The sequence below is a fragment of the Geotrypetes seraphini genome, chromosome 1 (assembly GCF_902459505.1).
Source record: "Geotrypetes seraphini chromosome 1, aGeoSer1.1, whole genome shotgun sequence".
Lineage (NCBI taxonomy): Eukaryota > Metazoa > Chordata > Amphibia > Gymnophiona > Dermophiidae > Geotrypetes > Geotrypetes seraphini.
Window position 1 is genome coordinate 401,729,570 of NC_047084.1, and position 24,742 is coordinate 401,754,311.

Here is a 24,742-nt window from a genome sequence, read left to right on the forward strand (position 1 = left end):
ATTAAGCATTACAATTAATGAGAGAGCAAAGCAGTTTCCCTGCCTTACATAGTTCAGAGGCAAAGAGACAGAGAGTCTGAAGTTCTAGGGAGAGCCAGAGAGAGAGAGAGAGAGAAAGAGGGATGGGGTGATAGTCTAAGTTTTGGATTCCAGAGATCGGCCAGAGAGAGAGAGAAAGAAAGCTTGGAATCTTATTCTGAATATAGAAACTATTGAGCTTCAATAGAAGTTAAATCTCCCCCTCCTTAGTAAACTTGTGCCTCTGACAATAGTTTCTGATTAACTTTAGTTATCTGTGCACCTGGACCCATTGTCCTAAGCACCCTCTTAATCAGACATTAACACATTAACACCTTTTAGCTAATCATGATTCAATCAGGGCTACTTAAAACAGTCTCCCTGCCCTCAGAGTCTCTCTGCATTCACATGCCAGAGTCAGATTGATATAATTTCCCATAGGCCTTTGCTGACATCAGTTATGCCAACTGAAAATGCTGAATGCCAGCAATAGCTATGCTGACACATACCTCCTCTAGACTGACCGTCAATCCTGTCAGCTTTCTGTCTTCATTTCCAGCATATAGCCTGATGTACATCTTCTTCGGTAAATACAGATGCAAAAAATGTGTTCAGTTTGTCAGCGATGGCTTTGTCCTCCTTTAGTGCTCCCTTTATTCCATGGTCGTCCAACGGTCCCACCACTTCCTTTGCGGGTCGTTTCCCCTTAATATATCGAAAGAACGGCTTGAAGTTCTTCGCCTCCTTAGCTATTTTTTCCTCGTAGTCTCTTTTGGCCCCTTTTACCGCCTTATGGCATCTGTTTTGATGTTGTTTGTGCTTGTTCCAGTTTTCATCCGTTTTTGACCTTTTCCATTCCTTAAATGAAGTTTTCTTGTCTCTGATCGCTTCCTTCACCTCTACAGTGAGCCACGCCGGTTCTTTGTTCTTTTTCCTCTTGGATCCCTTGTTGATACGCGGTATATATATATTTTGCGCCTTGGTGACTGTGTCCTTAAAAAGGGACCAAGCTTGCTCTAGCGTTCTTAATCTTCTTCCCTACCATGAGTCTCATCCCATCGTAATTCCCTTTTCGGAAGTTCAGTACCGTGGCTGTCGTCCAGATCAAAGCGGATCATATTGTGATCGCTGCTTCCCAGCGTCCCTTCTACTTCTACATCTTGTGCTGGTCCTCGCAGGCCATTTAGAATTAAGTCCAGAATTGCATTTCCTCTAGTATTTTCCTTGACAAGTTGTTCCAGGAAGCAATCGCCTACAGCATCCAAGAACTTGGTCTCTCTAATGCAGCCGGAGATGCCTAGGTTCCAGTCTATTCCCGGATAGTTGAAGTCACCCATGATAATTGTGTTGCCTCCCTTGCAGTTGCGTTTAATCTCATCAGTCATTTCTCCATCAATTTCTTTGGACTGTCCTGGGGGTCGGTAGTAGATACCGATCTTCATTTCCAGGCCATTTGTTCCTCGAATTTTGACTCATAGAGACTCTAACTTATCCGTCAGTTGTGGCGTGTTCTCTCCAGCAGATTCAATTTCCTCTTTGACGTATATGGCAATGCCCCCACCTTTTTGAGCCGCTCTGTCTCTGCGGCATAGTTTGTATCCCGGTAGCACAGTGTCCCAGATGTTTTCCTCAGTCCACCATGTTTCCGTGATGCCTATGATGTCAACATTATCTTTTTGTGCTATGGCTTCTAATTCACCCATCTTATTTGTAAGGCTCCTTGCGTTTGTGTACATACACTTGAGTTTGCAGCTTTTTCCTTTCTTGCATTTCCTTCCCTCTTGTGTCCTTTTCGATCTCTCTTGCCTGTAATCCGGTGAGTCTTTCCCTCTATCTTCTTGCACGGTATCCTCTGGGTATACCAGTTCCCGAACCATCGACTCTCTCTCTCTCTCTGTCGACTGTCGGCTTTCCCTTTCTTCCTAGTTTAAAAACTTGTCCACTTCTCTCTTGATGTTGCTTGCAAGTAGCCTCGTTCCGTCTCTGCTGAGGTGGAGTCCATCCTTCCTGTAGAGCTTGCTCTTCCCCCAGAACGTTGTCCAATTGCACACGAAGTGGAATCCTTCTTCCTCACACCAGCGTTGACTGCTTGCAGCTCCATCTGCCTCTTCTCATCTGCCCTGGATACCGGCAGGATCTCCGAGAATGCTATTCTCTGAGTTCTGGTCTTCAGCTTCCTTCCTAGCATCCGGAACTGGTCCTTCAGTACTTCCCTGTTGAAGTTCCTATTGCTCATGTTGTTCGTCCCCACATGGATCATCACCGCCGTATCTTCTTCTTCCACACTGTTGAGGATCCTGTCGATGTGGCTCACTATGTCTTCTACCTTGGCTCCCGGTAGGCAGGTCACCAGCCGATCAAGTCTTCCTCCCGCTATGTGGCTGTCAACTTGTCTGATGATGGAGTCGCCTATGACGATTGCTGTCCTCTCTATCTTAGATTAAGTGGGGATGGGCGGACCCGCTATGCCTAAGGCCTGATTGGTCTAGGCTTCTAGAGCCTGGGCCAATCAGGCCTTAGGCTTCAGCGAGATGGGCCGGGAAGGGGCGGGCCCGCCTCATTTCGACAAGGCAGGCCTGTCGCCTGGACGGGCAAGACCCGTCTGGCCTTAAGAAAAGGTTAGTTTGGTGGGGTGGAGGTTTGGGGGTTGTTAGCGCCGGGGTGGGGGGGAAGGTGCATCTTCTGGCAGGAGGGATTGGGCACCCTCCTGCCAGCGATCGATATTGTCGGGGGGGAGGGTGCGTCCGGGCAGGAGGGATTGGGCACCCTTCTGCCAGCGATTCGTAGTGTCGGGGTGGGAGGGAGATCAGTAGTATCGGGGGGGGGGGGGCGGTTGGTAGTGTTGGGGGGGGCGGTCTGTAGTGTCGGGGGGGGCATGTTCTGGCAGGAGAGTTTGGGCACCCTCCTGCCAGTGATCGGACAGGTGGCCGCGGCCCGCTATATTTATAGCGGCAGAGAGATACCATGCCGCGATAAGTGTAGCGGGCCATGTCTAATCTAACCCGATTCTCTAACCAGCGTCTGTAACATGGACGCCAGTTACAGAATCGGGGTTTAGTGTAGGCCGATTCTGAATAGGACACCTCTCCCGGGCGTCCTATACAGAATCAGGGCCTAAATGCTTAAAAAAGCTATTCCTTAAACTGCCTTTGCTAAGTGAGCATAATAACAAAATAAAGTCACTGAGGTTACCTATTAAACTGTAAGTCTACTTTCCCCATGTTTAAGAATAATTTCCCAGCAAATACCAGTGAAGTTTTCTCCCTCTCTGGAAGTCCCTTTCTACATCTCTTATTTAGGTGATCCACTTAAACATATCATTATCTGAATAATGTCTGAATATTGCTACTAAACCAGAAAGAAAACTGCAGAATGAATATACTTGATGCAGGCACTTTATTGAGTCAATCAAACATTATTTTAAAAAAGACAAATCCACCTTTCGGTGAGAACAAAGTGGAATGCAACAATGTGCAATAGAACCTGGTGCCTGTAGTGATAATCGTGTTAGGGTTGTCACCGTACTGAAGATCGTCTTAGCGCTTTGCTTAGAACATTTTAGGCAAAGTGCTAAGACAATCTTCACTACGGTGACAACACTTATGTGATTATTACTACAGGCATCAGGTTCTCTTGCACGTTGTTGTGTTCCACTTTGTTCTTGCCAATAGGAAAACTTTGGAACTCTGAGGAAGATGAGATGTTTTAATCGAAACACGGACCGTATTGGGTCCTCATTTCTCTAGAAATAAGGTGGATTTTTCTTTTAATAAACAACGTTTGATTGTCTCAATAAAGTGCCTGCATTCGTTCTGCAGTTTTCTTTTGGGTTTTCAGGCTGTTCGACATTCACTGCAGACTTGTTGGATTTATTTTCTTTTGTTGAATATTGCTACTATCCACATAACCTTTGGCCCCACTCCCAGAATGTTTTTGGAACCCTCTTCAACTTAAATGATATATTATGGACATATATCAATTTATTTGAACAAAATTTACCTGGTAGATTCTGAGGTACTTTAACAATAAAAACTTATGGAGCTAGTACCTGATTCTAACCACTTAAGTGCTATTAAGCATTGACTACATATTTTCCTGGGTTATATATTTTTATCTTTTTCTTTTGTGTCTTCTAAATAGAGTAGTAAGAACCAGGAGTGTATTAAGGGGGGGGGGGGGGGGGATCTGCCCGAGCTTCCTTGGTGCGTCGGCACCCTTCCTCCTATCTGTTCTCCCTCTTCCCACTCCTCCGCACGCCCTTTCCCTTGTACAAGCTACCACCAACTTTCTGCCCTCGTCAGCTGTGGCATTCTCTGACATTACTTCCAGGACCCTCGCCTTGGAATTGACGTCAAAGAGAGTGCCGCAGCCGATGCGGGCAATAAGTTGGTGGCTGCTCATGCTGAAGTTAAAAAGGTACGGAGAAGGGGTGCATATGTGCGGCAGGGAAGAGGGCAGGGGAGAGGTACTGTTCACCCTCACTATGCCACTGGTAAGAATTATATTTTGCTTCAGAAATTAAGATATTTTGAGTACTAAATACAAGACTGGAGTTAATTCTATTGTGGTTTCACTATGAATTTTTATATGTATATATTTAGGCTGTTACAACAACTGGAGGTCAGACTGAAGAAGAAGCACCAATGTTTCTCACGGAAATAATTTTGGAAATCCAAACAATGATGTTTGAGCCATCTCTTGAAGAATTCCAGGTTTGTTCATGAAACTTGTCCTCCCCAGGATGATATTCAGCAGGGTTTAAGTGGAAAAGAGAAGCTCATGATGATTTAAATGCTGAGTGACCAACTTCCAATATTCAGCAACACATAATAGGGCAGTACTGCTGTATATCAGCTCTGATAGCTTATAGCATAATCTGGGCAGTTGGGAAGTAGAATTGCAGTAGATCTTGAAATTATATAATATTCAGTGCCAGTGCTGCATTTTTGTCTTTGCCCAATTAGGTTAGGTATGTGGGTACCGGCACTGAATCCACAACAGAACATTGCTTTCTATCCTATGTTTTTTTGTTGTTTTTTTTTTTATTTGTTTATTATTTTAACAATTTAAACAAGAAAATAAACTTCTTGTACAGAAAATGAATAAGATATGGATTCAAATATCACAACAACAAAATTTTTAAAGTAAAATTATCAATTTAATCAATCTTTAAAGTCCCATAATAGAGCGATCCAAAATTCAAATGAGTGAATCAATATAAAAAGAAAGGAAATAACATATCCTGTTGAAGAAAAGCAGACAACTTTCAGTGAGTACAGGAAAAAAAATATTTTCTCTTATTCAATTGCAGTTGTTATCGCATTTCCCCCCTCAAGACGTTTCATGGTTAGAAATCCCGACAGCTGAGAGGGTTCAAAGAATATGTAGTTAGAAGATTTATATTTTACTAAACATTTACATGGATATCGTAAAAGAAAAGTTGCACCCATTGCAATTACTCCTGGTTTTTAACAACAGAAATTGTTTTCTTCGCTTCTGAGTTTCTTTTGTCACATCCGGAAATATTTGGATTTTTTGACCTAGAAATTCCTTGTGTCTGTTCTTGAAGAATAGTTTTAATATCCAGTTTTTATCTGGCAGCAATACTACATTGGCCAACAATGTAGCTGGTCTTAATAATTATTTCAATGAAGTATCCAGCATAGTTGTTAAGTCCATCTATTGCTCCTGATCCTGATCTTGTTGTTGCCTGGATTGCTGCCTTTCCTGATTTTCCATTGGAAGATAATAGATTTTTGAAAATGGAGGAAAAATTTCTTCTGAGACATCAAGTATATCCTGAAAATATTTTTTTTAACATTTCTTTAGCTGAGATTGAGGATATTTTGGGAAAATTTAAAATTCTAAGATTATTAGCCACACACAGGAGAGTTTTCTTCTCTCTCTGCTGCCAAAAAACGCCTACCGTCACTCAGCCTTGTACACCACCTGCCGTGGGAATGATGCTCCCTCTCTCTACTGCCAAGAAACGCCTGCCACCATTCAGCTGCGCGCACCCCCTTCAGCGGGAGAGATGCTCACTTTCCCCCTGCCATAGAACACCTCCCCCTCCAATGCCTCCCCCTCTCATTTAGGCTCTGATTGGTCCAGGTTGTATCAGGCCCCTCCCAGGTTCATCCCAAGATAAGGTAAGGGGCAGGGAGCATCAGAGGCTGAGGAGGTGTTCTATGGCAGTGGGGGTCACTTATAAACATGTGACCTAAGTGCCACCGCGTGAGCAGACTGCTGGGCACGATGGACCACTGGTCTGACCCATCAACGAAAATTCTTATGTGCTGACATGATTATTAAGCATGCACAAAAAAAGAATTCACCTTACCCATGTGTGGTGATTTCTATCCTGCTATCTTTCAAAATTTCCATCTTCCTTCTCAGATTCAGATTGTCTCTGATTATAGTGGACTGAATCTTATTAACTTCCAAGAAATCATTTTCAATTTTTGTATTAATTGCAATATTATCCTGTTTCAAAGTTTTTATATCCTCATTTTGTTCCTGGAATTTCTGTTCTAGAACTTTAATTTGGGGTGACAAAGTTTGACCCAGAGTCACAACTAAATCCCATAGCGAGTCCAGTGTAACATTAATGGGTTTAGTAATTGTAAAGATACTTGCAGCCTTTGAATCCTGTCCAGCTGTTCCGATTCCCTCTTGAACGCCTTGTTCCTCTTGCTCCACCGATGGATCCCCCGCAGACAAGCTCTCATCCAGTGCCAAACTCAAGATAGCCTTCCGGGACATAGAGTCCACCACCTCAGGCAGACTGTCCTCCCGTGGAGAGCTGGCACTCTGCGGTTGTGGAGGCGGGGTCCTAGCGTCTGGGCTCAGCGTGGATTCCAGCCCAGGGAGACACACTGCGGCTTCACTCAATGCCCGTGGCTCCAGCGGGCGACTCCCAGTCGCGAAATGTTCCTGTTGAAGGCGTCTCAGAAAATCATCAATCGTTGCCTGTGAGGGAGTCTCCAAGCGCCGCGAGGCTCCAGCAGTGCTTTTCCCTCTCCTTTTCGGCATCGCTGCGCTCCGGTATGCAAACACAGTTCTCTGAGAGCGTCTCTCTCACTGACTGTTGTCCGCGGCCATCTTGGATCCTTATCCTATGGTTTTTAATTTCCTCTTGAGTCTCTTATGTGGAACTTTGCCAAACTTTTTCTCCAGATTTACAGTAAACTATAACAGTTGACTTACCTTTATCTACATGTTTGTTTATGCATTCAAAAAATGTAGTAGAATGTTGGGACAAGAGTTCCCTTGGCTGAATCAATGTTGACTCTGTCCCATTAAATCATGTTTGTCTATATGTTCAGTAATTTTGTTCTTGGGGGGGTGAATTGTTGTTCCTTCAGACCTCCCATTGAAACAAATTGGTAGGATTCTAACAGGATTTTATAGAATGACAGTTAAACTCCCAAGAACCACCCCACCCCTACCATCCCCATCCTTTCCCCCCTCCCAACACTCCTGAATGTGTAAAAAAAGTAAAACTTACAAAATATGTTGAAGTCATATGGCTTATTGTGTTACATTAAACCGATATACCCCTCTTCTGCAATTAGGGCTGCCAATCTAGAAAAAAACATGTATCCTATTTCTCTTCTTGGTTATTAAATATATATATAGATGGGGCATTTGTGTTATGATGTCTAAATTCGATTTTGGATGTTTTGTGGAAAACATGACCACTTTTTGTTTAGAAAATGGCCATGTTGGGGGGGGCGGAGCCTGCTAGGTATAGAGAGCACAACACAACACTCAATATATATGCCAAAAATCCTAAAATAGTAACAACAAAGAGGCACAACCAGTCACAACAGGGTTTGGATGGGGGACGCCCAGGGTAAGCTCTAGTCCAAGCCTGCAATAACTCCACTTGAGAAATAAAGGGCGCTCTCAGTGTGAACCATCAGCAATGGGAGCAGAAGCTCCGATGCTTCACTTCTAGGTTAAGGCGGGAAGCCTCCACCACCACACCATCATTGAGCCCCCTATGTGTATAATGAAAAACACCTGCAATAAGGCCCTAAATAAATGATACAATTTAAACAACCCCGTGAGCAAATCAAACTCAACGGTGGAATAACAACCTGAGCGACCCCCACACAAACCCTGCCAGCCGGAACCCGCCAAGCTAGAAATAAAGCAATAACAAACAAATATCACAAAATACTGAAATTCAATCAAAAATGATAATACTTATCTGAACCAAACTACCGCAAATGAAAACGCCAGGAGCCGAAGTTCAACCACGCTGGTTTCGGGGAGGAGCCCTTCTTCAGGAACCTAGCCCCCGACCACAAACCAAAAAGCAAAAGAAGAAATGCAAAAACGCGAAGCGGGACGGCTGGAGGGAGGGGTATCCGAGCGGGAGAGCACTCACGCCTAAAAAGAGGACCAGGATACACGTCACACACAAACCAACCAATCATACAGGACGCGCGACGCGTCAACAATCACTCACACCGGGGCGGAAAAAAAGAAAGAAAGAAGCCCCGATGCTGCAGAAAGGGAACGATAAAACCCGTTCAGTACTAGAGGCCCAACCATGCTGGAAACCACCCAGTGATTCTGCTTGGGTGGTATATGTCATTATCTGTCCTTGCGCGCTACATTATGTGGGGCGCACAAGCAGAAAGATTAGAACAAGACTACAAGAACACAGGAGTCGCATCAGAACGACATCTTTATCTGCCCCTTTGGTGCCTCATTGTCTGGAAGCTGGTCATCAGTTTACCGATTTGGTGTGGTTTGTGCTTGAGCAAATTCCCTGGGATTTCAGGGGGGACAAACAATTCCATTTAAACCTTAGGGAACAATATTGGATTTTCCAACTTCAAGCTGTTTTTCCCCATGGTCTTAATGAAAATGTGGAATGGAACACCATCATATAGGGTTCCATTCTATATTTTTTCTGGGTGCCGTGTTATTGTGCAGGTTTTCTGCGCTGGGTGGTTTCCAGCATGGTTGGGCCTCTAGTACTGAACGGGTTTTATCGTTCCCTTTCTGCAGCATCGGGGCTTCTTTCTTTCTTTTTTTCCGCCCCGGTGTGAGTGATTGTTGACGCGTCGCGCGTCCTGTATGATTGGTTGGTTTGTGTGTGACGTGTATCCTGGTCCTCTTTTTAGGCGTGAGTACTCTCCCGCTCGGATACCCCTCCCTCCAGCCGTCCCGCTTCGCGTTTTTGCATTTCTTCTTTTGCTTTTTGGTTTGTGGTCGGGGGCTAGGTTCCTGAAGAAGGGCTCCTCCCCGAAACCAGCGTGGTTGAACTTCGGCTCCTGGCGTTTTCATTTGCGGTAGTTTGGTTCAGATAAGTATTATCATTTTTGATTGAATTTCAGTATTTTGTGATATTTGTTTGTTATTGCTTTATTTCTAGCTTGGCGGGTTCCGGCTGGCAGGGTTTGTGTGGGGGTCGCTCAGGTTGTTATTCCACCGTTGAGTTTGATTTGCTCACGGGGTTGTTTAAATTGTATCATTTATTTAGGGCCTTATTGCAGGTGTTTTTCATTATACACATAGGGGGCTCAATGATGGTGTGGTGGTGGAGGCTTCCCGCCTTAACCTAGAAGTGAAGCATCGGAGCTTCTGCTCCCATTGCTGATGGTTCACACTGAGAGCGCCCTTTATTTCTCAAGTGGAGTTATTGCAGGCTTGGACTAGAGCTTACCCTGGGCGTCCCCCATCCAAACCCTGTTGTGACTGGTTGTGCCTCTTTGTTGTTACTATTTTAGGATTTTTGGCATATATATTGAGTGTTGTGTTGTGCGTATTATTAGTCTCACTCTATGGAGTTGCCCGAATGGCAGCGCACTCTTTGCTTTTCGGCGGACCAGGTAACGTCATGCACTACCAAAACTTCTTTGTTTCAGGCAGACCACCAGATGAATACATATGCGCCGGATTTTGTGGCCAATAAGAACTTATGGTCCAATTTACAAAAAGAATTAATTAAATTGGATTTACACAGCATGTCCTTGGTGGAGTATATTAAGAACCACTACATCCCTCGGGGTTTGCGGGTTCACAAACCCCCTGGTATGTTCACCAATAGGGACCCCTTCCTCCATAAATGGGCTGCAATACTCAACAAGTGCTCTTTGGATCTGATGGTGTTATTAATTGATACCATTCAGGAAGTATCTCAAGAGGTCCAGGTACAAAGTGTTGAGATACAGACCAAATTAACCGCTGATCCCATCACATCTCCTCTGTTTGCCCAATGTTTGCCTGATTTACAGGCATTTCACGATCAGTATCGTAGCAAGATCAAACAGGGCAAAATCAATAAATTTCACAGGGATGCAGAGGACTACGCATCCGGGTATGTGTATGCATGGATGCAGCCCCAGGGGTCTTCCACTGCAATACAGCAGGTTAATACTCATTCCACTTACCCGACGGAGGATAGTTCCTCCAATAGTGATTCCAGCGGACGTAGTTCCTACATGGGGTCAGCGCGTTTTTTAGGCCGGGGTTCCAGAAGAGGCCCAAGAAGACGGTCTCGGGGCCGCAGGGGCTACCCGGACCGCAACACAGTGCAAAACATCCCAGTGACTCGCTCGCAGGCAGCGAGGGGTCCCTAGTGGTCAACATATCAGGGGTTCCCCTTTCTGAAGCACAGACACAATTACTGGAGAAGGGGCTTTCGTTCGTTCCCACCACTGCTCTGGATTTGTTCACTGCACACAGGGATATGGCACGGTTTGTTCGGGGCCTCCAGATCAAGCTGTTTTTTTCCACCCAAGAAGGATCCCGGGATGATTCCCTTTTTAGGGTTAAATCTCATTGGATCCCCCCGGGTCCCATTGATGCTCACATCAAAGTGTTTCGGGACCTGGTTTTACGTGATATTGACCAGCTCCCGAACGCACGTTCTACTCATCATTATGTTAACATCACCAAGGCCCAACGGCTTGCTCTGGAGGCTCTGAAGAACGCCCCTGACTTGGACATCAAACCCGCCGATAAGGGTGGGGCGGTGGTTGTCCAGTCCACTGCCCAATATGGAGCCCAGGTGGCGACCCATATTTCCAACGTTGACTGGTACACCAAATTGGAGAGGGATCCCTCTCCCGGTTTGCGTATGGAAATAGCGACTTTGGTCCAGGGGGCTGTCCTGGACAATATTATCACTCAATCCGAAGCCAGATATTTATCCCAACCTCCCAGTCGCAGCCCTCGCTTTTACACGGTACCCAAAATTCACAAAACCCTTTCCAATCCTCCGGGCAGACCGATTGTCTCCCTCCGTGGGACCATTCTTGAGCCCCTGTCCAAAATGGTCGATCATTTCTTGAAACCCAGGGTCGCTCAGGCACGTTCCTTCGTACTTGACACCACCAATTTTTTGAATAAAATCGAGTCCATCCAGGTTCAACACACCGACCTTTTGGTTACCATGGACTTGGAAGCCCTATATTGCAATATCCCTCAGATCGAGGCCTTGAAGATTGTGGAACAACAGTTATCTGGAGGTCTCTTCCATCATCGCATAACCAAGGCTTTTTTGATGCAACTAGCCACTTTGGTTTTACAGCGGAACTTCTTTGAAGTACGAGGGGAGTTTTATCTGCAGACTCACGGGGTAGCCATGGGGACGGCCATGGCCCCCAGTGTGGCCAACCTCTACGTTACGAATTTTGAAGAGCAGCTGTTATACCCATCCATGTGGATGTCGGATATTGGTACATGGCTCCGGTACATTGATGATGTGTTCCTGGTTTGGACAGGCACCAGGGCCAGATTTGATGAATTCCTTACCTGGCTGAACACTCTTGATAGACACCTGAAGTTCACCGCCACGGTGGATGGAGCCAGGGTCACTTATTTGGACACTATGGTCAGCAAATCTGGTGGGCGTTTGGTTACAACGGTCTTTCGGAAAGTTACCGATCGTACCTCATATTTACACTACACCAGCTGTCATCCAGCTAGGCTGCGCCAATCGTTGCCTGTGGGGCAATTTCTTAGGATCCGCCGAATTTGCTCCTCCTTGGGGGAGTTTAGGACCCAGGCCAAGTTGTTATCGCAGCGCTTTAGGGCACGCGGCTATCCAGATTGGACCATCAAGAGAGCCTATCGCAGAGCTCGTTATGCCAATCCTGAGCTCCTGCGGGCTCCTGCCATTAGGCCGCCCATGGAACAGCAGGTGTGTGTCATTTCATTTTCTGACCAAGCCCACCAGGTTGCCGGCATTGTGAGAAAGCATTGGCATGTTTTGGACCATCACGCCATTTTCAATCAGGCTCCTTGCATAGCTTTCTCCCGTTCCAAAAATTTGAAGGAACTGTTATCCACTAAAAGCCGAGCAGTCACCGGGGGGAGGCATGGTCCGTGCGGCCATTGTGATATGTGTGCGTCTTCTCTATCTATCTCTCAATGGCAACACCCCCGGACTCAGCGTACTTACCATCTTAGATCCCAAACGTCCTGTGATTCTGCTTGGGTGGTATATGTCATTATCTGTCCTTGCGCGCTACATTATGTGGGGCGCACAAGCAGAAAGATTAGAACAAGACTACAAGAACACAGGAGTCGCATCAGAACGACATCTTTATCTGCCCCTTTGGTGCCTCATTGTCTGGAAGCTGGTCATCAGTTTACCGATTTGGTGTGGTTTGTGCTTGAGCAAATTCCCTGGGATTTCAGGGGGGACAAACAATTCCATTTAAACCTTAGGGAACAATATTGGATTTTCCAACTTCAAGCTGTTTTTCCCCATGGTCTTAATGAAAATGTGGAATGGAACACCATCATATAGGGTTCCATTCTATATTTTTTCTGGGTGCCGTGTTATTGTGCAGGTTTTCTGCGCTGGGTGGTTTCCAGCATGGTTGGGCCTCTAGTACTGAACGGGTTTTATCGTTCCCTTTCTGCAGCATCGGGGCTTCTTTCTTTCTTTTTTTCCGCCCCGGTGTGAGTGATTGTTGACGCGTCGCGCGTCCTGTATGATTGGTTGGTTTGTGTGTGACGTGTATCCTGGTCCTCTTTTTAGGCGTGAGTGCTCTCCCGCTCGGATACCCCTCCCTCCAGCCGTCCCGCTTCGCGTTTTTGCATTTCTTCTTTTGCTTTTTGGTTTGTGGTCGGGGGCTAGGTTCCTGAAGAAGGGCTCCTCCCCGAAACCAGCGTGGTTGAACTTCGGCTCCTGGCGTTTTCATTTGCGGTAGTTTGGTTCAGATAAGTATTATCATTTTTGATTGAATTTCAGTATTTTGTGATATTTGTTTGTTATTGCTTTATTTCTAGCTTGGCGGGTTCCGGCTGGCAGGGTTTGTGTGGGGGTCGCTCAGGTTGTTATTCCACCATTGAGTTTGATTTGCTCACGGGGTTGTTTAAATTGTATCATTTATTTAGGGCCTTATTGCAGGTGTTTTTCATTATACACATAGGGGGCTCAATGATGGTGTGGTGGTGGAGGCTTCCCGCCTTAACCTAGAAGTGAAGCATCGGAGCTTCTGCTCCCATTGCTGATGGTTCACACTGAGAGCGCCCTTTATTTCTCAAGTGGAGTTATTGCAGGCTTGGACTAGAGCTTACCCTGGGCGTCCCCCATCCAAACCCTGTTGTGACTGGTTGTGCCTCTTTGTTGTTACTATTTTAGGTATAGAGAGCAGACACATGGAGTAGAAGCTCCTCCACACCGACACCAATTTCTACGATTACCGTGACCTATTCCATCTAAATTGTGCTCCTTTACAATCGGCACTGCTCGGACATCTTCCCTACATGTCACCGCTGAAAAACGCAAAAGATGATTCCACTCCAACTCAACCCAGTGGTAAGAGGCCTAAAACTGAGTCCAGCTTGCCAGACAAATTGGCGACGAAGCATGAGGACTGGTGGACAAAACTAAGCTAGTGCGAGCAGAAATTGAAGTCTTAAATGATCAATTTGTCCACGCCCGACATCGGCTTGATGCCCTTGAAGAGTGCAAGGAATTTCTATCTTACCACCAGCAGCTGAAAGATATTGGAACAAAATACGGCCTCATGTATCCAGCCAGAATGAAGGTAACCTACAACAATCATACCACTTCATACTTGGATCCAGTGGACTTAAAATCCTTCTTGGATTCCATCCAGAATGCTATGACTTAACTTTTCTCTGTTGGATAATCACTTTTCTTACTGTTTCCATATCAATAGAATAACACTGATCCATTTATAACTATGGTGTGGAGCTGTTCAATGCTCCATGGGTTTCTCACTTGTTCTTTCAGGTTTACCCGCGTATTGTTGTTATATGTCATACACATGTGCATACTTTCTTATACAGCCATGCTGTGTGTTTGTTATGCTGATTCCCTTCTACTCTTATCCTTCTTTTCACTTCTTCTTTCTCCCTCTGTCCTTCATAACTGGAATGGTCCGCAATTCTGCTTTCTCCACCTCTCCTACCTAAAGCTTTTGATGGTATATGCCAAAGATTTTTCTCTTCTATATCCTTTGTTTTTGATAATGGTTGATCTCCATATTTTGTGTTATATTGTCAATGGGCTCAATCACCCAATTAAAAGAAAATAATTGCTAATTATATTACCACTAAACATCCAGATGTAGTTTCCTCCAGGAAACCTTCCCTCTGCAGCTGCACCCAAATTAAGCATAAAAGGATACTCATCCCATTTTTTTTCCCCGCTCTTAATAAAAAGAAAAATGGTGTTTCCATTCTCTTTAAAAACAATATACAGTGGTACCTTGGATTATGAGCATAATCCGTTCCAGGAGCATACTCGTAATCCAAAATGCTCGTTTATCAAAGCGAGTTTCCCCGTAGGAAATAATAGAACTCGCTTTGATACGTTCCCACTCGCGATAATAACCGGCATCGCTCCCCCCCCGCTCGCAAAGGCCCCCTCGCTACAACCGGCCCCCCCCCACCGCGCGAACCAGCCCCCCCGCCAGTACAACTTAAATTTACCCACCTCCCTGTCTAGCACCAGCACCGGCACGCAGGCACAGCTCATGTGCCTAGAAGATCTTCCGGCTTCCTGCTTTGGGTCATAGACAAAGTGCGCCTTTGTCCCGGCGCGCTTTTGACCTGACACCTCCGGTTTCTACCTGCCTGCCTTGAGCATGCATCTGCACATGCTCAAGGACTTCTAATTCTCCCTCTCGCCGAGATTCTCGGCGAGAGGGAGAATAGAAGTCCTTGAGCATGCGCAGATGCATGCTCAAGGCAGGGAGGTAGGCAGAAGCCGGAGGTGTCAGGTCAAAAGCGCGCCGGGACAAAGGCGCGTTTTGTCTATGACCCGAAGCAGGAAGCCGGAAGATCTAGGCACACGAGCAGTGCCTGTGTTCCGGTGCCGGTGCTGGTGCTAGACGGGGAGGTGGGTAAATTTAAGTTGTACTGGCGGGGGGGCCGGTTCGCGCGGTGGGGGTGTGTGCCGGTTGGAGTGAGGGGGCCTTTGCGAGTGGGGGGGGAAGCGATGCCGGTTATCGGGGGGGGGTGCTCGCAAATCGAGTCAACACTCGGTTTGCGAGTCAAAAGTTTGCTGAGTGTTTTGCTCATTTTGCAAAACACTCGCAAACAGGGTTACTCGCAAACCGAGGTTTGACTGTACTTCTAAACTAAACTAAACTAAACCTTAAGTTTATATACCGCATCATCTCCACAGATGTTGTGGAGCTCGGCACAGTTTACAAGAACTTAAAATATAGGAAGAGAAGGAAAAAAAAAAGGTTTACATGAACTTATATATAGAAGAGAAGAGTAAGGGGGGATAGAATTACATTTTAGTGAAAAGCCAGGTTTTCAGTTGCTTGCGGAATAATTGGAGGGAGCCCAGGTTCCACAGCGGGGTAGTAAGACCTGTTATTCTAAAGAGAAGGGATTTTCCCAGTTTGCCTGCATAGCGAATACCATGTAGAGAGGGGAAGGATAATTTATACCTTTGGGTGGGTCTGGTAGAGTCAGGACTCGAGGAGTTATAAGATAGTGGGATTAAGGGAGGAAGGATGGCGTCAATGATCTTAAAAGCCAGGCAGGAGCATTTGAAATGGATTCTGGAAATCACTGGGAGCCAGTGAAGTTTGGCTAGGAGTGGGGAGACATGGTCAGACTTGCATTTTGCAAAGATCAACTTGGCTGCAGTATTCTGGATTAGCTGGAGTCTTTGAAGACTTTTTTTTGATAGGCTTAAGTAGATGGCATTGCAGTAGTCTAATTTGGAGAGGATGATGGATTGGACAAGGACGGCGAAATGTTGTTGGCGAAAATAGGATCTTACTTTCCTCAGCATGTGGAGGCTGAAAAAGCATGATTTAGCCAAGGAGTTGAGGTGGTCATTGAGGGAGAGAGAAGAATCGATAATGATGCCAAGGACCTTGCTTGAAAACTCAAGCTGCAGTGCAGCGCCTGAGGGTAGTGCGAAGAGGGTGGACAGGTGTTCTAATTTTGGGCCGAGCCAGAGTAATTTTGTTTTTGATTCATTCAATTTCATCTGTACCGAGAAGGATCAAGAATGGAGTCTCATTATGCAAGCTGTAATGTTCTCGTGGAGGTTGATGAGGTTCTGGTCTGTCTCAAGGAGGACAAGGATGTCATCAGCGTATGTATAGATTGTTTCAAGGGGGGATAATTGGAGGAGTTTCAAGGAGGACATATAGATGTTAAAGAGAATAGGGGATAGGGGTGATCCCTGAGGGACACCACAAGATGGTGTCCAAGGAATGGACATGGTGCCATTTGTGTTGACAGTGTAGGAGCGAGAGCTTAGGAAGTTTGAGAACCACTTTAGGACGGTGGATTCAATTCCTATCTCGGAAAGTTGATAAAGTAGTATGTCGTGGTGGACAACATCGAAAGCTGCAGAGAGATCGAATTGTAATAGGACAGCGAATTTGTTATGAGAATGTAGTTGTTGCATCTTAGAAATTAAGGAAACTAGGAGGGATTCGGTGCTGAAGCTGGAACTGAAGCCATATTGGTAGGGATGGAGGATGGAGAATCTGTCTAGGTAAGAAGAGAGCTGGGTGGCGACTATGGCCTCTAGCAGTTTAGTTAGGAGAGGGATATTTGCTATGGGGCGGTAGTTAGATGGTAAGGAAGGGTCGAGATCGGCTTTTTTCAGAAGAGGGGACAAGGCAATGTGTCCCATTTCTGTGGAGAACAGGCCCGATAGTAAAGCAGAATTTATAAGCCTGGTAAGGGAGGAGAGGCCTGCGCGGGAATTTTAACGTAAAGGTAGGAAGGGAAAGGATCCAGGATGCAATTGCAGGATTTCAGTTTGAGACAGAGTTTAGAGATCTGGGATTCGGATACAAGTTCAAAGGCAGTCCAGGATCTATCAGCAGGGATAGGATTGGAGTCGTTGGGAGGCAGAGAATTGTAAGAGACTGCTGGGGGGAAGGAACTCCATAAGGTAGTCATCTTTTCATTGATTCTAACCATTTTATCACACAAAATAGATGTAGAGGGAAGATGATGCCTGGCCCATGTTGTATTGCGCTCAGTGGAATATGTACTCCTGAATATATATGCTCCAGTTCTTGATCATCCTGAATTTTTCAGAGGACACCAATCCATGCTTCATGAATTCTCTTCCAAATCCCTAATCATTCAAGGGGACTTCAACCAAATACAAGACTTAATTCTAGATAGATCTTCCTCTTGCAAACCATCCCAATCAAAATCATATGAAGAATTGCATAATCTCATTGATAATTACTCCTTAACTGATTCCTGGAGACTACTTAATCCCAAAGGTAAGGAATATACGCACTATTCCCCACCACATAATACTTACATGAGAATCAACTGTTTCCTCATTTCATCTCACCTCGCCCATCTTCTATCTTCATCCGATCAGCCTTACAGATCATGCATCCATCTCCCTGCACATACTCAATTCCTCCTTAGCATCCAGCACCTCCTCATGGAGATTAAATAATCACCTTTTACTAGACAAAGACATTATGGAAAAAATAAGACTCTTCATGATTGAATTCTTCACCCTTAATATGAAAGGTCCTGAGATATACCCTTCTATCATTTGGGAGGCATATAAAGCCGGTTCATAGACAATTGCGCGCAAGACAATCGCGCATAGACAACCGAGCGTGAGACAACTGAGCGCAAGACAAATGAGCGGAAGACAATTGAGCGTTAAGACAAGTGAGCGCAAAGACAACCGAGCGTGAGACATTTGAGCGCAAGACAATTGAGCGCAACTTATTTTCCGAAATGTGCACGAGCGGGACAACTGAGCGCAAGACAACTCAGCGCCAGCAACTGAGTGCAAAACAACTCAGCGCAAGACAACTCAGTGCTAGCAACTGAGCGCAAGACAACTCAGCGCCAGCAACTGAGCACAAGACGGTGTCAGGTCAAAAGCGCGCCACGACAAAGGCGCGCCCAGACAATTGAGCGCAGCGCGGAGGCGCGCGCCGCTCTAAATTACGGTTTTTAGGGCTCCGACGGGGGGCGTGGGGGGAAACCCCCACTTTACTTAATAGACATCGCGCCGCGTTGTGGGGGCGTTGTGGGGGGTTGTAACCCCCCACATTTTACTGAAAACTTCACTTTTTCCCTGTTTTTAGGGAAAAAGTTCAGTTTACAGTAAAATGTGGAGGGTTACAACCCCCCACACCCCCCATAACGCCGGCGCGATGTCTATTAAGTAAACTGGGGGGATTCCCCAACAAAACCCCCCATCGGAGCCCCTAAAAACTGTAATTTTGTGCGGTGCACGCCTCCACGCTGCGCTCAATTGTCTGGGCGCACCTTTGTCGCGGCGCGCTTTTGACCTGACACCACTTAATACATATCGCGGCGGCGTTGTGTGGTGTTTGGAGGGTTGTAAGTTCTCTCATTATATTGGAAACTTAACTGTTTCCCTGTTTTTTAGGGAAAAAGTGAAGTTTTCAGTAAAATGTGTGGAGTTACATTCCCCCAAACCCCCCACAATGCCCCCACAACGTGGCGTCATCTGTAAAAAGTAAAGTGGGGGGTTTTCTCCCCCTCCACACCCCCGTCAGAGACCTTAAAAATGCATTATTAAAGCAATTGTTTATGAACCGACCTTAAAAATGCATTATTAATTTTGTTAGGCAGGTGCCTCTGCGCTGCGCTCAGTTGTCTGCGCGCGGCCTTTGTCCTGGCCTTTGACCTGACACTGTTAAAACAGAGATGATAGGAATGGGAGAGGGACAAGGACAGCAACATAACTCATAGGGACAGGATGGTGAAATTTAGTTCCTGTGTCCCTGTGTCATTCTCATATTGGAAAAAAGAGTTTAATAAATAAAAGTAATAGGGTGGCCAGGTTACCCAGTTCCAGGCTGCAGATTTTTGGATAGTTCTCAGTTTTTGACCCAGGTGTTTTTGTCCAGTTACCAGACACATTCATTGGGGACTGTGAGACCTGTAATAGTGGAAGGTAAATGGGCATAGTGGGTGTTTGCATTGGGGTCATAATGAAATGCCCATAGTCTGATGCCTGCAGTGTCTATTCATCTGATCCATCTGTCAAATGCAAAGTTTCATTATTTCTGTTTGTCTTGCATGATATGTTTGTTGTATGAATTGTTAAAATTTTGTAAAGCTGAATTTGCTTAATAATCTTTACATGACAGAATATATGTTTAAAGTGTTTATGAAGATCATTATCTCGTTTTCTTTGTTTAAATCGTTATTCATGTTCAAACTTACAAGTGTCTTCACGCTCAGTTGTCTTCACGCTCAGTTGTCTTCAGGCCCAACAGATTTCAAAGATTAAAGACAAGCTTCACTGCACCCCCCCCCCCAAATAAAACCCAAACAAAACTGTCCACAATTTGTTTGCAGCCCTCTAGTTATTGATTTTATGAAGTGTCTTAATATGTTAAAAGATAATAATAACCAATTTGTTAAATGGCAACCTTAGTCATTATAAGTCATTATAAGTTCATAATGTCATTGGAGTTTGTGAGTGTAAAATAAATTCTGGAATCAATAGTTGTATTATAATGTTTTTATTTCTGGGTAACTGTATTATTGAAGAAAGCATAATACAGTGAACATATAGAATGGATAACATAGGTCCCCCAGGACAAAGTTAAATGCAAAGTAAGTATTATTGAACACAAGTAAACATGATGTGAACAGCAAATAATAACATTGAATGATAAAGATCATTATAAGAAGTTTGAAATTGAAAAGACAATTACATGGTCTAAAAATGATGATGATGATGAGGGTGAAAGCATAAATTCACAGAAAGAGAAGTATTCTGTATGCTTGAGATTCAGTGTTTGAACTGGAGGATGTAAAAGATTATATACATACATAAGTATAGTACATATACACATATAGAGTACTTTTCTGTCAATGAGAAAGTATTTTTCCTCATTAAGGGCAAGCACAGGAATATTGGAGAATTGAACATTAAAAGCAGTCGTAAATTGAAAAGACAATTATTGTTCCACATCCTCACTCTCATCTGAAGAAATAAATGCATGTTGTGTCAGAAGTATATGAAGACCTGTTAATGCTTAAAAAAATTCTTAGTCAACAGAGATATAATGACTGCAAGGGTAAGCACAGGAACATTGTAGAAACTGACAGGGAGTGGATGAAACTCTAGTGCAAAAGCCTAAATTCACAGAAAGGGAAGTTTCCTGTATGCTTTAGTTATAAAATAGTTAAGCCTTGAGCTTCAGTGTTTGAACTGGAGGATGTAAAAGGCTATGAACTTTAAATGATCATATATAGAGATATATACATAAATCTAGTCCATATAGAGTACATTTTGTTCAATGCTAAAGTATTGTTCCCCCATCAAGCACAGGAACATTTGAAAAATGGACATAGTGTGGAGAAAACTGACTCTTTGGTTCTCATTCAGTCAGTGTGTGTGTGTGTCTGTGTGCAGTGTGAGCCACAATAGTGGTCGCTGAAACAGGGGTGGTTGGTGGAGAGGTACTTAGATTAACTAAGTACTTTGCAAAAATGTCATAGATTCACAGAGAAGATGGCTTCCTATTATGGATTTTGTGTGCACAAGCACAAATTCTCCAAGCGTGAAGTACTCTGATTAACTGAGTACATGTCGCTCAATGCTAAACTGCTATTCCACATCAAGAGGAAAGTTAGAAATATAGGTGAAATGGACTGGGCCTGGGGGAAACTGGCGCACCTGTTCAATGCTAGTGCTTTGACACTGCACTCAGGAAGTACGTATTAAATACATGCTATTACTTCAGGAGACCAGTGCCCCTGTTTTATTAATGGTAAGTAATTCTGAATTTAAAGTAAACTAAATGCGCATCTCCTTACAAGAGGCATACAGGGAGATGGGTGACTAAAATTACACCAGGTGTACACCTTATACATCTATCACATTGTGTGTGCACGAAAGGAAAGATGTTAACATATCACCTCTATGCATTTCATCTAATTTATACTTAAAGGATTAAGAATGATAAGTGTTCTACTCTATTAAGAACATCTCTAAACAAGATAAGCTGTCAATCTTGTAGCATTACAAATTCTACCTAGTTGACACAACCATGTAAATTAACACTTATGTTTGATAAGGTTTTGCATTTATCCTGTACGCAGTTGTCCTTTATTTTCAATAAACTATATATTAAAATGTCTTTTTAAAAGTATCATAGATATGATGTCACATTTTTCTGATCATCAAAGGAGAGCTGCCAAGCCAAGTGCAGACATGGAAGCTGAGACGGTAGGAGACAGGCGAGTCATGATGCTGGAGAATTCAATTGTGAAGTTGTAGTCAAAGCTGCTGCAACACAGGAGGCTGGAGGGCAAAGAAAACACTGTGGTCAGGGAGGAGAGAGAGAGGGAGGGTGAGGGAGAGAGAGCCACTCACAGGAGGACTGAAGATCCCACGAGACGGTAGGAGGCAGGTGAGTCATGATGCTGGAGAATTCAATTGTGAAGTTGTAGTCACAGCTGCTGCAACACAGGAGGCTGGAGGGCAAAGAAAACACTGTGGTCAGGGAGGAGAGAGAGAGGGAGGGGGAGGGTGAGGGAGAGAGAGCCACTCACAGGAGGACTGAAGATCCCACGAGACGGTAGGAGGCAGGTGAGTCATGATGCTGGAGAATTCAATTGTGAAGTTGTAGTCACAGCTGCTGCAACACAGGAGGCTGGAGGGCAAAGAAAACACTGTGGTCAGGGAGGAGAGAGAGAGGGAGAGTGAGGGAGGAGAGAGGGAGGGTGAGGGAGAGAGAGCTACTCACAGGAGGACTGAAGATCCCATGAGGCCGCTCTAGGGCCCAACATTTCTGTTTTAATTCCCTGTGGTATGGGAGATACCAGGGAGCCTTATGAGAGTAGGAGATGGATTTAGTGGCTAGAGGGGCAAGAGCACGGTATGTGGTTTCGGAAAGAGTCACCCAGTTGTGCCAGATTGAGTCTGGGTCCGTGTGATTGGGAAGGGGAGGAAGTTTGTTGAGAAATTGGGACCAGAATAGTTCGCTAGTGATTTTTTTGCGGTAGGTGATGGAGTTTGTGGCTCGGCAGGGCCGCCATCAGGGCAGTACCACCAGTTTTGCATTCAGGGGCCCGGAGCTGACAGGGGGCCCGGGCTCCCCCAGGGTTCTAGGCCACAGTCTAGGGGGAGGGGCGGTCCACCCCACATGGACAGGAGAGAGCTGGACGGGGGACCCACGGAGTTCAATACATCTCGAGCCGCGAGGCTCGTCTTCTGTTCCTGCCTGCCCTGCCGCTCACATATAGCCGATCGCAAGTGTTCCCCGATATCAGCGCTGACGTCGGAGGGAGGGCTTAAGCAAAGCTTGCCCTCCGACATCAGCGCTGATGTCGGAGAATACTTCCGGTCGACTATTTGTGCGCGGTAGGGCAGGCTGGAAACAGAAGACAAGCCTCGCGGCTTGAGCTTCGTTTTGCTGAGAAAGTTGCAAAGATGGGCTGGGAGGCAAACGCGGAACACAAAAGGGAGAGGGAGTGCGTTTTGGACAAAGGCATGAACTTGGGAGAGAGGAAGGGAGGGAAAGAGATGCTGAGGTGGGGGAGGGAATGGGTTTTTGGACACAGAAGGCATGGAGTTGGGAGAGAGGAAGGGAGGGAAAGAGATGCTGAGGTGGGGGAGGGAATGGGTTTTTGGACACAGAAGGCATGGACTTGGGAGAGAGGAAGGGAGGGAAAGAGATGCTGAGGTGGGGGAGGGAATGGGTTTTTGGACACAGAAGGCATGGACTTGGGAGAGAGGGAGAGAGGAAGGGAGGGAAAGAGATGCTGAGGTGGGGGAGGGAATGGGTTTTTAGACACAGAAGGCATGGACTTGGGAGAGAGGAAGGGAGGGAAAGAGATGGTTGTGTACACGGGGAATAGAAGAAAGGAGAATTTTTGGTCATAGGGAGGGAGTGAGGTACAGATAGTGGCATACCAGGGTGGGGGGGTGGTCCGCCCCGCCCCGTGTTTACGTCCCAAGGGGGTACCCAGCTGGCCACCCTCCAGTGTTCTCCCTAGGCCGGCAAACTGTGGCTCTTTAGCCACTTGAGTGCCACCGCCGCCATCGGGAACAGGCCGGCGCCAAGTTCTCCCTGCTTTTCCCTGTGGGGCTGGCCAACTCTCACCACTCTCGTCAATTCTGACATCGGAGAGGACGTTCTGGGCCAGCCAATCGCTGCCTGGCTGGCCTAGAACATCCTCTCCAACGTTAAAATTGACGTCGGGTGGCGAGAGTTGGTCGGCCCCGCGGGAAAGAGAAGCAGGGCGAACTCGGCGCCGGCCTGTTCCCGATGGCAGCAGTGGCAGCCTATTCCCCAGTGGCGATGGCAGCATTTTCCCAATGGTGGTGGCATAGGGGAGGGCAGGGAGAAAGAAAGAAAGGAGGGACAGGAAGCCAGAAAGAAAGAAAGGGGGCAGGGTGAAACAAAGAAAAATGGGGCACGGAAAGAGAGAGAGAGAAAGACAGACATACAGAACGAAAGAGGGTGTGGAGAGAGAAAGAAGGGGGCAGGATGAGAGAGAGAAAAACAGACATACAGAAAGAAAGGAGGTATGGAGAGCGAGAAAAAGAAAGAAGGGGTAGGGTGAAACAAAGAAAAAGTTTGGGGAGGGAATGAGGTCTGGAGGAGAGGAAGCATACAGGAGGCTGAAAGAAGGGAAGAAATATAAGAAATATTGGATGCACAGTCAGAAGAATAAAGTGCAACCAGAGACTGATGAAATTACCAAAGGTAGGAAAAATGGTTTTATTTTCAATTTAGTGATCAAAATGTGTCTGCTTTGAGAATTTATATATGCTGTCTATATTTTGCACTATGGCCCCCTTTTACTAAACCGCAATAGTGTTTTTTAGCCCAGGGAGCCTATGAGCGTTGAGAGCAGCGTGGGGCATTCAGCGCAGCTCCCTGCGCTAAAAACCACTATCGCGTTTTAGTAAAAAGGGAGGGGGAATATTTGTCTATTTTTGTATAGTTGTTACTGAGGTGACATTGCATAAAGTCATCTGCCTTGACCTCTTTGAAAACCCGCGGAATATAAATGATAATTAACATTTTCTCTGCATACAGCATTCTTTGAGTTTTTAAAATTTTAATGTTGGTAGATCATTTTGACTTGGCCACAAAGGTAAGGGGGAGGGAGGGAGGGAAACTGCTGAAAGACATCTAGTAATCCTTGAAGGCTTGACTGTGCAGGGAATTATTTTTGTAAAATCATGTTTTGTTTTGTGACTGGCATTATTTAGACTTTAATTTCTATGAATGAATAGAATGAAAATGATATAAATTAC

General features: G+C 45.4%; 1 protein-coding gene across 1 annotated transcript in view; it reads left to right on the forward strand.

The window, feature by feature from the left end:
* Positions 1-24,742, forward strand: part of LOC117347325 (dynein heavy chain 6, axonemal-like) — a 2,502,256-nt gene that overhangs the window by 302,230 nt on the left and 2,175,284 nt on the right. Inside the window, 1 exon segment of the mRNA XM_033918113.1 lies at positions 4,620-4,730. Coding sequence (XP_033774004.1) covers positions 4,620-4,730 — 111 coding nt within the window.